The 15150-nt window shown below is 36.7% G+C and overlaps 1 protein-coding gene across 1 annotated transcript; it reads left to right on the top strand.

Moving 5' to 3' along the window:
- Positions 1-5920: 5920 nt before the first annotated feature.
- Positions 5921-7259, top strand: LOC121236030. The gene has a single exon (XM_041132521.1). The coding sequence runs from the start codon at positions 6215-6217 to the stop codon at positions 7085-7087; it is 873 nt and encodes a 290-aa protein (XP_040988455.1). The 5' UTR covers positions 5921-6214; the 3' UTR covers positions 7088-7259.
- Positions 7260-15150: the final 7891 nt, after the last annotated feature.

The raw sequence follows: 15150 nt of genomic DNA, 5'->3' as shown, positions 1-15150 counted from the left end.
GGTTGATGGTGTTACTTTGGATAAGCCTCTTGAATCTGCAGTTCTAACTCGCTTGAAGCAATTTTCTGCCATGAACAAGTTAAAGAAAATGGCTATCAAAGTCATTGCCGAAATCTTGTCCAAAGAGGAAATTGCAGGTCTGAAAGAATTGTTCAAGATGATAGATAAAGATGGCAATGGACAAATCACCTTTGAGGAACTAAAAAACAGTTTAGATAGAGTGTGATGCATTTTCAAGGATTTTGAAATTAGTAGATTGATGCAAGTTGTAAATATTGACAACAAGGGTACCCTAGACTATGGGGAGTTCATAGAAACATTACTCCATCTAAATAAGATCCAGAAGGAGGATCATTTGCATGCAACCTTCTCACACTTTCACAAGGAAAGGAGTAGATACATCACTCAAGATGAACTCCCACAAGCCTGTGAATGGTTTGGTTTAGAAGACACTCAGCTAGAGGAAGAGAAGAGGATCCTAGAGGAAAGAAAGAAACTGAAACAAGTGAGAGTTATAGGAAGTACAAAGAAAATTCTCGTTTTTGACCTGGGTGGTGGGACAATTGTGGGCAATGACACCACACCTTGTGGACAAGGTGCTTCTATAGGGGACAGTTTGTCACAGTCCACGAATGATGTGATTGGGCCAGTTTAATTCCTTTTACAACTGCTTTTATTGTGATTTAGCAGATTATTTGGACTACAATGTAGCTAGTGGACTTGGGTCCTTAGTCTTATTTTCTTGTATGCATTTAGTTGTGTTAGCCTGAGTCCATGTAGGGGTCATCTTCTTTATGTAAGAGCGAAGGGCTCTAGGATTCATCTATCCAAAAAGTTAATGTAAATTCTATTTCTCTTTCTCTTATCATATTCTTCCATTCTTCAATGGAGGTGCTCTTCTCGAAGTGAACAATTTCTATATATTTCTCTTTAAGCAACTTGAGGTGTGTTACAAAATATAATGAACTGTATAACATGGCCATTTGACACAAAGTTTGGAGAACAATAATTCAAATTAATTAAACCATCGACTTCGGAGAGCAGCCCATATTATTCTTTCAAATGTATTAATCAAATCTAACCATGCATGTGCCTGATCTTCAACGACCTATTATTCTTTCTTTAATGGTGGAATATTTTTCTTTGTTCCATGCATATTATATATTTGTGATTGTTATAATTTCTAATACCATTAATTTGTAATTAATTTATGATATACTAAAGAGCAATTTTTTTTCCTTAATATCGGTCATTAAGAAAACTTCCAACTAACAATTTTAGGTTGCATTAGATATAGTAAGATATGAAAATATTTTCCAAAAAGATGCTGAAGATCAGACGTACGTAAAGCCAATAAAAAGGACAAAATCAATGAGGTTACAGCTCTTTTTTTTTTTTTTTGAGCGGTTACAGCTTTCTTTCATTCTGCCAAAAACCAGCACTGCCTGCCTATTTTTCTTTCTTTCTTTATTTCTTTTCTTTTTCTTATTTTTCTATTCCTGTGCAGTGATATCAATTTTAGGATAATTCACGGGTGAGAGCTAATTGTCCCGACTCTGGAGCGGAGTAGTGAAGACAGCCATAACCCAATAATTATATACCAAATTGAGATGGGGTCGACCCAGCTAAAGACAATATTGTAAGGCCAATGTCACGAGTAACTCCATAGATCTGAAACGTGATATATGAATCCAACGCAACATTGAGTAGTACAGATAATCAGATGTTAACATCCTGGAAGTTAGTAAATACTAAACACGAGGGACCAGACCACCTACACAGGGGTCCCACCCCCAACCCTCCTCCTTTACGAACTCAGCTTGCTAATCACATTTCAATAATACACGTCAAATTCTCCACGTGTACCTTGCAGAAAATCCCAGCGTGTCGCATGATTCTATTGCAGATTTGAAGTATTTTGCATGATTCCAGCAGTCAAAATCAATATTGACACTGAAAATCACTTGTACCAGACTGAGTTCCTTTTCCAACTTTGTATCTATCTTTTTAAGAGTAGACTTTAAGCTTTTCAACAACTTAAACAAAATGGTTGGATTAGGAGCAGGCCGCCGAGAGCCAACTTCCAAGCTGCATAAATGGCAGAGGTGCCTCGATTTTTCTAACTCAATTTATATCATTGCCTTCTTCAGGTACTCCAAAGTGGTGTTGACCGAGAAAATCTTGAAATCTCTCTGGTTATTCTTGAGTTTATAATTAACTGCATGCAGGAATTAATATCACCCCCGCCCGCGCGGTAAGAGACCAGCCTTTCTGAATATCTTGTGTACTTACGTCGTACTGTTGTATATTAATAGTTTGAAATCTCAATTTTTATGACATATATAATATTATAATCTGATCATCTTCAGAATCATCCAAAGACTTGATCGATCATGTACGTGGTCCGATAAATATGTTTATATACGAGAGGCTGGCTTTAAATGACATTTCGAAACAACTAGAAAGGAATATTAACGTTACCTCGATATATATATATATATATATATATATATATATGTACCATTGATCTTAACAGGAAAAAATGATAATTAATTAAGTTCATTTTGACCAACCAACAAAAAAATTATCCATTTGAATATCACAATATTCTATAAAAGAATATTATATATAATCAAAGAAATATAATTGCTTTTTTATTCTTCTTTGTTTTTTTCTTTATTTCTCATTAAGTCATTAATGGTAAAATTATAATTGAACTATTATTATTTCATGCATGTAGTTTTAGAGGAAGTAATAATCTTTAAAAAGAAACTCAAAATTCTTTCTTTCATTTATAAGTTTTTAGGCACACAAGAGCTGTCCGATTATATATGGACTGACTGAGAAATCATCCTTGTGCCGACCAAATATTCTTGGAATTAATTAGTCAAAAAACATTGGAGCGGCCATTTCAAGTCATGGACTTTTATTTTAATTAATTTTGTGACAGTTTAATTAGTCAATTTAATTAATGCTGCCCTACCATTTGTATTGGTACCTCTCCTGTCTGTCTAATGATAATGTATTATCATTTGCCTTAAGAAACAAAAAAAAAAAAAAAGTAGTTATTTTTTAAAGCATGAGTAACCTGCAGCTTGTTGATACAAAAATGATCTGAATTGAAAACGTTGGCGGATTCAACACGGTGTCATAACAACCTCGTTACATTCGGTAGTTTTAAAATTATGTAGATGTTTAATGCACTATATATATATATATATATAATTATTAGTTTATAAATTGCATCCAATATTATTCTGTCTTCTAGGTGAGCCAAACGCAATAAATTTGATCTCTGTCATCATCACCTCGATCGTGCTAATTCATCTTATAATTAAATGAAGCTTGCGGGTTTGCACGGAATGGACGAAGAAAGACTTGAATAACAGTTTATAATCATAGCTTAACAAATGTAGCCTTCAAAATTTACACAATTTGACAAAAAGAAAGTCCAAAGTCGGAATTAAATTATCTTTTTGAAGAAGATACGTTTTTTTTAAGAAAGATGACGGTATCTAAATTTTATTGATAATTTTCATTTATGATAAATGAATGCCATATACAAGAAGAAGATATTTAACAAGAGAAATGATATTTACAGTCTTGAAATGTACAATTCTCGTATGTGCTCTATAAAAATTATTTTTTTAATAATTATCTCTATTTTTTTTAAATAAAATACACAACTACACATTTTAAAACTATATACAGCATTACCGATTTAACAGACCTTAATGAAGTCTGAATTTGAAGTTATGGGGCTGTTAAATCGAAGCACGCCGCCCAGATATACAGAACGCAGTTCCCGGGACTGATCATCAGATAAATTCCACAGGCGTGAGAAAAAAGGCTGGCAAGTCTCCACCAGCAGCCCCAACCTCCCAAGTCCCACTCCCACCCACCAAACATTTTTTTTATTATTATCGCGTATCCTTCTAAAACCATGCACTTCTTTTCATTAAACACCATAAAAAACCTCATAATGACCATAGAATAAAGCAATTGGAGACTGTTTGATTTTTAAGTTTGAAACTTTTCCCCAATGGGTTGTCCATATCCATCACGAATCCTGAAGTTCTAGACCCCTTGGTGTTTGGTATGCAATTAATATATAATGCAAAGTATAAAATTATTCGTGGGCTTGATTATCTCAATGTAATTGTCTCCTTCCAATCTAAGTACAAGCCATGCATATATGCATTATCCCAATGTCACACTGAATGGCTACTTGGTGCCTATAATGAGGGTTGGATGTAGTACTGTTCATAAAATAATAAACAAGTTGAAGAAAAGCTGTCGTTTTAGTACTGCTGGTTTGAATTTCAGTGCTTTTTTAGACGCATTCTCTGCCAGTTTCCATTCTCTTTCTATTCTTCTATTCCCCTTCCTACCTGTTCCAGTTCAAACTCCTATAAAAGATTCCACACCCACGATTCCCTTATCTCTTTCTATTTTTTTAAGAATAGGGAATTTAAAGAATAGTTCTATATGTAACGACAATTCAATAAAATGCATGCATGCTACCTATTTGAATGGCAAGCTGATCATCTCTGGCATAAAATAAAAGTGCTTTGCTAGAAGAATGCTCTGTTTTGGGGGACTTTAATGGAGTGGTTGAATTGTGTGAATAAGGAGAGGCTAGAGACAAAATCGTGGGTTCAGTGCCTAGCTAGCTTTTTCTGTTTATCGAAAACTTAAGCTCACCAACACGACTGAAATAGTTATTGTTGCTTTGATTTAAAGAACCATTCAAAGTTGGATGGCACGGCAAACTTCTTTGAGAAAACGACTTGAGCAGATTAAATAGCTATTTCACCAACAACTGAATCTATAAACAAGTAAGTTGTATATATAACAGCAATGAAATTCCCGTATACTCTCTCAAAAATAAAATGAAAAGAAAAAGAAGAAGAATCTGTAATGGAATGAATGAATACAAGCGTTTAATGTGGGTGACACAAAAAGTCAGGGATCTTTAGTGGATAGCCCAAATCTAATTTCTACCAAAAACTTATGCCTGTTTAGTAAACCTTGAATTAGACAGAAAGTGTACCGTTAGAAAGAGTAAACAAAAAAATTGTGGGTTAATTTAAAACAAAAAATCAAATAAGAAAAGAGAAATAATATTTACAATTATAGAATATGTAAGCTTTACGCACTCTTTTTAAAAAAAAAATAGATAAATTTAAAATACACATAAAAAAATTATTTTTTTAATAATAAACTTCAATAATAGAGTGCATGGGACTTGTATATAATAGAATGGAAACTGATAGGTGCATGGACAAAGTATACCTATCATTTGTACCGTTTAGCTTTTTGTTTAGCATTTACTTGTTTATTTTTTAATATTTTATTTTTTATATATTTTTTTAATTACACAAAAAAATGCTTTAAAAAATATATATTTTAATACTATGTGTACAAAATATCGGTATACTTCATCTGGCATAGAACCGTTTTATTAGAATTGTATTTAACATTATTTTCAATAAAATATTTTTAAAGGAAGGGTAACAATAAGCTATTTTGCCGTCCCAATAGTATGCTCAAATGTACCTCTTGATAAATTCTTTTTTTACTTAATGATTAATAAAGTTATTTTAAATGTATTGATATATTTTTTTATTTTGTTAAATATATTAAAAACATATGAATAAAAAAATTACAAAAATAACTCGCGGTAAGAATGAGCTGAGTAGCACCGCTCACGTTATAAAATGGGCAAATTAAGGCTCTTAATTTGGTCTAATTGAGTCTCCCCTTCCACAAAATTAAAATCGAGGAAACAAAACTGAAAAAGTTATGGAAAAAAGACCATTATGAATACAATAATGACCAAAACAAACCTCTTGATTGACGGAAGGAAGTTTTGATCTCCCTAATAAATGGAATAGACAAGAGCGACGAGAGACAGAGTCCACGTGAGTAATACTCAGATCAACAGAAGGGTAATGCAGTAATTTACAAGTATTGCCTGTCGTAAGCACGTCAAACCCACCATTTAATATCGCGCCTTGGCCATCCCATCCCATTCTTTTCCAACGCCCAACCACAGCAAAAAACATAACAGAGCCCTAATCCAGAGCGACATGAGAGCAGACGCAGGCACCCAACCAGAACGAAGACAACTCTACCAATTTTCTCTGTTGTAGAGAGAAAGAGGAAAGAGAGAGATTTTTGCTTAAGAGGAGGATCTGAACCCTGGTTTTGGATGGCGAGCGGGTGGGTCAAGTCGCTGCACTGCAAATCCAGAGCGTTCGATGACGTTTATCACCCCACCCCGAAAAACCTATTACCCAGCGCCAGTTGCAGGAAGAGTGTGCAGAGCATTAAGGACGTGATCGATACAACCAAGCACAAGCCCAACAACAAGCCGAAATCCACGCCGCCGGCCAAGAGGCAGCCTGGTTCGAAGCTTAAGGACGAGGAGACTCAGACCCCACCAAGCAGGTCTAGGTTGAGTGATTCTGTTGCTGGGCATGCCCGTACTCCGGACCCTTACCTCCCGGCACTGATGGAGCTCCCTGAGGGCCACCCTTCTCGTAATGTCGTAGAGATTATCTTCCAAACGAGTTGGAGCCCCAAAGCCTTTACGGGTGGGATCGAGATGATTTTCAAGGTCCAGAACGCGTCAAGAACCGTGGACCGGTTCGAAGAATATCGCGAGACGGTCAAGTCCCGGGCAGGAGCGTTCGGTCCGAAGGACGGCGCTGCTTGGGACGAGAATGCGCGGTGCGTCGCGGATGGGAACGAAGTGATGGGGTTCCATTGTCTGGGCCCCACCTCGGGGAGAGGGATGTACGACTCGCGGGGCAGGGCGTGGACGTTTCCGGGGGCGAAGGGATCGGCGATTTGCACTTTTTCCGATAGCGGTGGGGCCCACGAGTGCGCCGGCGGTGGGAGAGGAAGGAGGGCCATGCTCGTATGCCGGGTAATTTCCGGTCGGGTCTGTAAGAACTTCAGAGTCGGCTCGTTGCTGGATGACCGAGTCGGGTTCGACTCGGTGAGCGGCGACAACGGGGAGTTGCTAGTGTTGGATTCTCGTGCGGTGTTGCCTTGTTTTCTTATCATCTATAAATTGTAAAAATACCAAGTCGTTTTTATTTTGTTTGACTTTTAAATTTCTTGGTGGGGTTTGATGAATTTTCTTCTTTGCATTCATCAACAAAATTTTTTCATTTTCCGTTTTTGGTGGTCGGTATTCTCTAAGTACTTGATGAAAATTTATGTTGATAAATGCTAATTAACCAGTTTACAATTTCTTTTTGCATACAATTTTTATTTTTAGGATCAAGATTTTTTATAATTTCCCGCTCTTAATATTTTTAACAAGAGTAACGTTAGATACAAATTATAAATAAATAAGTTACGCTAGACCCTTTGTAAAAGAAAAAAAATCCCAACTGGATGGGTTTGAAATCCATTTTCATACCAGCTAATAACAAAAAGCCATGTAGGCATTTTAAGATGAGGAACTCTCACCCGCATGCACTTGATGCCCTCTCTTTCTTTCTCTCCCTATCCCTCATTTCAAAGCCAACCCTCTCCTTTCTCTTTGTTCTCTCCCTCTCCCTTCCTCTCCCCGACAAAGCCCTACTCGACGCGATGTCGACAACACCAAACCTGCATCCGGCAACACCAAACCTGCACTCATCTTTATTTTGTTTGAATGCTACCATTTGTGGCTATAGTTATTCTTCTTCTTCGGAAAAGATTGTTGGCTTGAATGGGTTGCTTTGGTAATTCTGCCTCCAAAATATAATGATCATAAAAACAAAAATCTCCAGACTATAAGCGTTTCCCCCTTTCGAAATTCTTAGTCAAATTTTGAAGTGTTGTACATGCAAATCATTCTTCACGAAATTGTCAAAATTTCTACTTTTTTTGTCATTTAATCACAACCTTGTTCTTCCATGAAAGTGAACATTTTTGGTCCATTTCAAACAAAGAACATTAGAAAATCTCTGGATTAAGTTAAATAGTCCAATGCAAATTTCAGATGTTGGTTTAGAGGGAGAGAACGAAGAGAAAGGAGAGGACTGGCTTCGAAATGACAAACGCATATGGGGGAGGGAGACAAAGAGAAAGGAGAGGCGTCGAGTGCATGCGGGTGTAGAGTTCCTCATCTTGGAATGCCTACATGACGTTTTGTTATTGGTTGGTGCGAAAATGGGTTTCAAACTCATCTGGCTGGGAGCTTTTCTCTTTGTAAAAATGTGAATTTCAACGAAAAAAAAAAAAGGTATTTTAGATTGATAAATTGATTAGTCAATATCTTAATTAGGTTGATAAGAGTGATGTTGTATTATATAGGTGCTATAAGTTTCGTTTTTGGTAAATTAATTAAAATTTTGAGAAATAAATAAATGTCGGTAATAGGATTTTCCGGCCATAATTGATGGTTTATTGCTTTGCATGTATATAAGTTTTGAGGCCATGATCGTTGATCGGTATGTCGATTCATATATGCTAGCTTTTACATTCAGAAGTTTAATTTCTTTTAAGTGGAAAATATATAACTTAGATTTGACCATCAGCTTCAAAAAATACAACAGGCTGATAAAAGAAGGAAGGAATGAATCATCATCTTCATGTCCATGGTTCGATATAAAATAAAGGTGGGCAGCTATACCGGAATGCAATTATTTACTTCCTCATCAAATGATTAAGGAGGATTTTGATAACCTGAAAAGTCATCTTAATTCGCTGCTACGGATTGCTGAAATATTAGCAACTACAATATTAGGTGGGAAAGGAATTAAAATTGAGGAAATTCATTTATCAGCACATTTATTTACACATCAATACACCACGTGATAATAGCGAGACTCATAAAAAAAAATACATTTTTCAAATAGCATATGAAAACTCCTGCATTCAACGATGAAATGGTATATATAATTATATATATATATATATTTATATATATATATATATATTTATATATATATATATTTTTATATATATAAAAAAAAAGCATCTGCATTTGCATATAGTTTCAAGCATGCTAAATATTAAGAAATGAGTACAAAATACATATAGTTTCAAGAGGGTCCTTGCCACTATCTATATATAAGATATAGTCGGGAATACTAGAAAGGGGGTATACGACCAAAAATTAAATTGGTCGCTACCCATTGTACCAATGAGTACACACATCGATTTTGAGAACGATATAATTTGATTACTCTCCAATCTTCACTCGGGTGAAGATTTTGACGTATATCATCTATGATGGGAGTTAATTGCCAATAAGGAGGAGCTTCGTTATTAATGGCATCAATAACAATTTGTGCATCACCTTCAAGAGTAAATGAACACTTGTGAAGCTTTTTTGCCACTTGCAAAGCAAGGAGAGCTGCTGACACCTTTGCTATGACTAGATTAGTGGTTGGAGTTTTTGAGGCCCATATTTCTACAATATTGCCTTCTATGTCCCGATATACAGCTGAGGCGGTGGAAAAGGAGTCTCTAACTACAGCATCAAAAGAGAAGCTCCATTGATTCAAAGGTGGAGGTACCCATCTTAGTGATTGATGGTCTTTTCATTTCAACTTCCATGCTTGTGTGTAGATTTGATAAAATTTTGCCGGACAGTTGCTTCTTCAATCGAAATGGTAATATGGTTATGGACTACCTCATTCACTGCTTCCAAATGAAGTTGAGCATTATCACCGCGAAGAGCTGAAAGGGATGTTTCTTCGAAGCATTTAGTCCCAGTATCGCAGGAATGATTGTAATTAGAACCCATTCTGATATTGAATTTAGCTGCAAGAGATCAAGGTTTAACGGTAGCAGCTTTGTTTCCATAGTATACGAGCAAAAGGGCATTGAATAAAAAGATGGAGTTAGGTCTCATCCTCTTTATTGCAAAGGGGATAGTTTTCAAGTCGAAAGTTTGGGATAACCATTTCCAGCCAATTTCTTGTTGGGAGCATATTCCACATTATTTTCCAGAGTGGCGCTTGGGGCGATTATGAATTTTCAAACTCCAGATTTTTTTGAACTTGGAAGTGGGAAAGTTTGGCAGTGGTATAGTATATATGTTTTTTGCTGCTAAGTGATAAGCAATATTCACTATGAATTTTCCTGAGAGGTTGGGAGTCCATATCATAGAGTCCTGTCTCTGATTACACAAATGAATATGAATTTTTTGAATTTTTGTGATGTTGTCTAGCTCGAACAAAGTTCTCATTTTCTCCATGTTCCAACAACGCAAATTGTTAACAATAACATCCGAAACTTTCAGTTGAGGGTGAACCTCGTTCATATGCCAAAGTGGTTTTGGTTTGAAATCTTCCTATGTGGGTATCCAAGATTTTGACCAAACATTGACTGGTATTCCATTAAATATTTGATAGCATCTACCTTTTGAAAGTAATTCTCTTGTCTTCAAGGGTCTCTTCCATATCCATGAGTTCGATGCTTTGGTTGCAACTTTCTAAAAGTCTACAGACCTGAGATATTTTTTTGAGAGAATATCATGCCATAATCACGTGCTTTCTTTGCCCATTTCCCATCCGGTTTTGGCTAGAAGCGAAAGGTTCATATCCTTCATTAACCTTAGTCAAGGAAGGCTCTTCATTTTTTGGTTAGATTTCCACGACTTTAGAGTTAGCCTTTGAGCCTAATTGTTGGGAAAGCCCCACTAGAAATTTTTGAAGCTTTTATTCAGTGACTTGCAAATTGATTTTGGTAGCATAAAAGATAGCATTTGATATGACTGGATTGGGCTTGCTACTGTTCTAATTAGCATTGTTTTGCCAGCTTGTAAAAGTAATTTCGACTGCCAATCTTCTAATTTGTTATTGATTTTCTCTATTAATTCTTAGAAACTTTCTTTTTTGGCTCGATTGAAGGAGGTAGGGAGTCCAAGATATTTCATTATGGATGAAGATGACTTGTAAAGCAGTATTTGGTCACATACTTTCTTCATTTTTCAATTGCTTCTGGAGGTCAATTTGAAGTTGTTCTTCCCTATCTTGATTATAAAAGGATGGATCGCTACACTGTATTTCAAGAAGCAAGTCTTCTATTTTTTGAATGTTGATTTGGATCTTCCCAAACTGGACTCGGTTCCAATGTTTGAGCGCTTCTTTTGTGGCCATGTTTTTCCTGCAAAGTATGTACGTCGGGGTGCCTTGAAAAGACTTGTTCTATGTTTCTTGTATGATTATCTAGCTGAGAGGTTCATGGATCCAAGATTTTTCAAATTTGAAAGAGTAAGTTCAGCTTTGGCGTACTGTGGTATTTAAGATTAATGAGTTGTGATCCAACGCCGAAGAAGAGAGATGTTGCAAATTGGCGTCAGGGAATAACAACGTCCATTATTGGTTGACAATGCCACGATCTAGTCTCTCACGTATCAATGCTCTTTCCTGCCTATTATTGGTCCATGTGAAGGATGGGCATGTGAATCCAAGGTAAATTATGCCATTTGTTTCCATTAAATTCCTCAATCCTCCCACTGAAGTATATGTAAATGGGTGCCCCCAGCTTTTTCAAATTTACTAAGTAGGTCGTTGAAATCCCCTATGCAACACCAAGGTCCCGGAAAGGCTTTATAAATTGAGTCCAATGTGTTCCAAAAATTTGCCTAAAATCGCCATTGAGTAGGGGCATAGACAAAGGTTACAAGCTAAGATTGATATAAAGGATCAGAGTAGATCAAAATAGATAGATATATCATTCATATTAATATTAATGGGTTCAACATCTACACCTGGTTGCCATAATAACAAAATGCCTCATTTGTTTCTTGAGGCAAGAAAATATACAAAAAGATGGAAATCCAGACTATTTATAATAAATAAGGTACGTTCAGCAGGTACTATGGTTTCTGACAAAAAGATAATATCCAGATTATATTTTCTAATATTATCCCTTAGGGATCTAATTGGTTTAGGTCGAGTTAGTCCCTTGCAATTCCAAACCATTTCCCTCATTTATCTTTTGGAGGCATTTTAGAGCTTGTCTCTTCAGCTTTTTAGGATTTCCTAGACATTGGTGAATGTGATCTGAGATAGGGGATGGATCTGTGATGCTCTTTATGTTTTTTGGTATTGTCCGTACAGCCAGCTTGCATATCCAAATGCATGAGGGCCAAAGCTGAGTCATCTGTGGTGGGTTGGATTGGCACTTCAGATGATATGTCGATTACACAAATGGGTGGGTTTGCTTGAGTTTTTTTCTTCGGGGGTTGTGGTTCCCCAATTAATGGAGGAGAGCTCAGCATTTTAGCTATTCTATCCACTAATAGATGATGGGGGAGATATCATAGCAATAGATACTGGGCTTCTTGACTTTGACGCCGACAGGCTTCGAGCAATGGATGTCTCTTGAAACATTTGCAGCCTCATAACACTTGATGCTCATTCTCATAGTTGCACATTTCTCTCAAGCTTGCTATAGTGTTGTAATGCAATTGTAGCTCCGTCCCTTCGATTGCCTGTAGGTTCCTCAGAAAAGTTAGGAGTCTCGGTGAAATCTTCTGCTGGTTCAACGTTAAGTCCACGAGGTTCCATCCGGTTTTGTTCAGGCTAACTCCAGAGGTAAACTCCAAATTGTGTGATTTGGGAAAGTGAACATCGGCAACTTCAGGTATGAATTCCCCCATTTTTCCTTTGCCTTTTGCCATCTGTGCTTGGAGTAAATTGCCTTGAATTTGTTGAGATTCTATACTCAGCGATGTGTGCTTTGAGGGGAAGAGATTCAGGGCCGAACGTTGCTGAATTTCCTCTGTTTGGTTAGGGGTGTGAGGGATCAGATGAGGGTTTTCAGCACGAAGCCAAGGACCGAACGGAAGGTGTGATGGGATGAACTTTAGGAATGTGCAAAATATCTGAAAGTGTCTCAGTCTACCACATGCACAACAAAAACCTGATAATCTCTCATATTTTAGGGCAACCCAAGTCCCAAGATTGTTGGCTCTCGGTAGATTGAATCCCTGCTTGAGAGGAAATGAAATATTGATTTCCACCTTAATCCTTATATATTTTCTGCAAGTAATTCCGAATTGTTCATTTTCTACAAAGTAATGTTGTAGAGTGCGCAACTACTGCACAATTATTTTAAAAAAAGAGTGAGATTCATTATTAAAAAATTAATTTTTTTTATATGGGTCCCATATTTACTATTTTTTTAAAAAAGATTACGATACTTGCGTATTCCATGATTGTAAATATCATTTCTCTTTTCTTCAACCTCTGGGAGATTGCCTACAACTTTTCCTATTTGAGTGGCATTGTCAAGGGTCATGTGGTCCAAAGGCAGTCCGTGTATTTGCACATGACATGGAGAGTAATTCAATCGAATTTCTTGCAAAGTGGACCTAGGAGGCCACGACTTGAGGATTAGCAAATGAATGAATGAAAACATTCCTCTTGGGGAGATTGGAAGGTGAATGAAAATAAATTTGGTTCTAAGTCTTCAATATGGAATTTCTTAATGAAGTTCCATGCGGCCTTTATGCTAGCATGAATAGCAAATTTGTTTAGTGGCCGTGCAACTACTAGGCGAGCTATTAGTGCTTATAACTCTAAAGTTTTTTTGTTTCTTCCACTGCAGGTTCTATAGCTTGAGATCATGCCATGAAAGATCTTCAGTCTGTGAAATTAATGAGTCCATTAATGCTAGCTAATAGAGTAAGGAGAAGGATTGCAGAAGAGGGATGGGTGAGGGTAGAATGAGACTCAATGGAGAAGTAGGAATTCATGAGTGAGGAGAAACTCTAGAGAGAGAGTGGAATCATGCATGTGATCCCGTTTATCATATTTGTGCAACTTCCTTAGTTTCTTGCAAAGTATGTGTCAGGTTGAGTACTTACACTCAAATAGTACTACATTTTATAATGGTCAAACGTAGAAGCCAATTATAGCTCTATAAACAGCATAGCTATATATACCTCTCTCTCCTCAAGCTCTCTCTCTCATCAAACCCCCCTCTCTTCTCAAGTTCTCTGTCACTAAACCCCCACCCCCTCTTTCTCTCATCAAGTTCTCTCTCTCATTGAGCTCTCTCTCTCTCTCTCTCTATCTCCCCAAGTCCTCTCTCCCCTCAAGGGAGGGGAGAAGAAGCACGGAGAAATACAGAGCAGGGAAATATAGAGATGAAGCACGGGGAGATAAGCCAGAAGGGAGGGGGAAATACAGAGAAAAGAAGAAGCTTCGTAGGTAATCAGAGAGGAGGTTAAAGAAGGGAGCATGTGGATTCACCGAGGAAGGGGGAAAACGCAGAATCGGTTCACTATTGGATTATTTCAAATATCCTACATTGAAAAGACAAGGAAACTTTTAGTGGTTTATAAGTGAATGAGTTTCACTATACATAATATGGAACACAAGGATAGACACACAATAGTAGTGTCACCTAGTGCTTCGCACTGACCGCACGCGCGCGCGCATGACGCATAGACGCCTTGATGCTTTAGATGTACCTAGCACATACGCATTGTCGCAAGTGATAGAATTTTTTACATAAACGAAATTTCATCTTTTTTGACAGTTATTGTTAACTGTCAATTACATTTATTTCTATACATTTTCAAATAGTAACTGTTTCATTTAAATTCAAATTGAAACATTGCTATTGCTGCTATTGCATCTATTCATTCTAAGGTTTAGTATTCAGAAATTGCAATCTGCACACTATATAAACAGTGTTATATCCTAAGAACAGAATTGACAGATTCTCTTTTGCAAAACTCAATTCGAGTGGGAGGCAATATTTGTCTGAGAGACAAATTAACAATCGTCTCATTGTATACCATCTGTAATTTCTGTTTGTTATTCTTATTTTCTTACAGTTCACTTGTTAGTAAACCCGATTCACACGTAGGGTAGGGTGTGGGGTTTGGCACAATGGCTGATGAGAAGATTAATTCATATTAACAGTGGATGAGATGTTTTCCAAATTAATCTAACGCAATAGCTAAATTGATACTCTTTAAATGGACATTCAAGCATTTAGGTGCATGGTCTGAAATATTATTGAGAAGAATAATTCTTTGCATCAGTAACTATTTATTACTCTACACTCCGCACCTTATGAAAAAAAAAAAATTTGTCAGGTGTGAAGTGTGGAGGGTGAATAGTAGATAATGTATAGCAAAATCTATTGAGAAACATGCATGGCTATGGCAAACACAGC

The sequence above is a fragment of the Juglans microcarpa x Juglans regia genome, chromosome 6D, assembly GCF_004785595.1.
Source record: "Juglans microcarpa x Juglans regia isolate MS1-56 chromosome 6D, Jm3101_v1.0, whole genome shotgun sequence".
Classification (NCBI taxonomy): domain Eukaryota; kingdom Viridiplantae; phylum Streptophyta; class Magnoliopsida; order Fagales; family Juglandaceae; genus Juglans; species Juglans microcarpa x Juglans regia.
The sequence above is the reverse complement of the archived record's forward strand: the minus strand, read 5'-3'. Positions and strand labels throughout refer to the sequence as shown.

Excerpts from the sequence above, each read along its gene's own strand:
- LOC121236030 (XM_041132521.1), top strand. The coding sequence starts at position 6,215 with ATGGCGAGCGGGTGGGTCAAGTCGCTGCACTGCAAATCCAGAGCGTTC.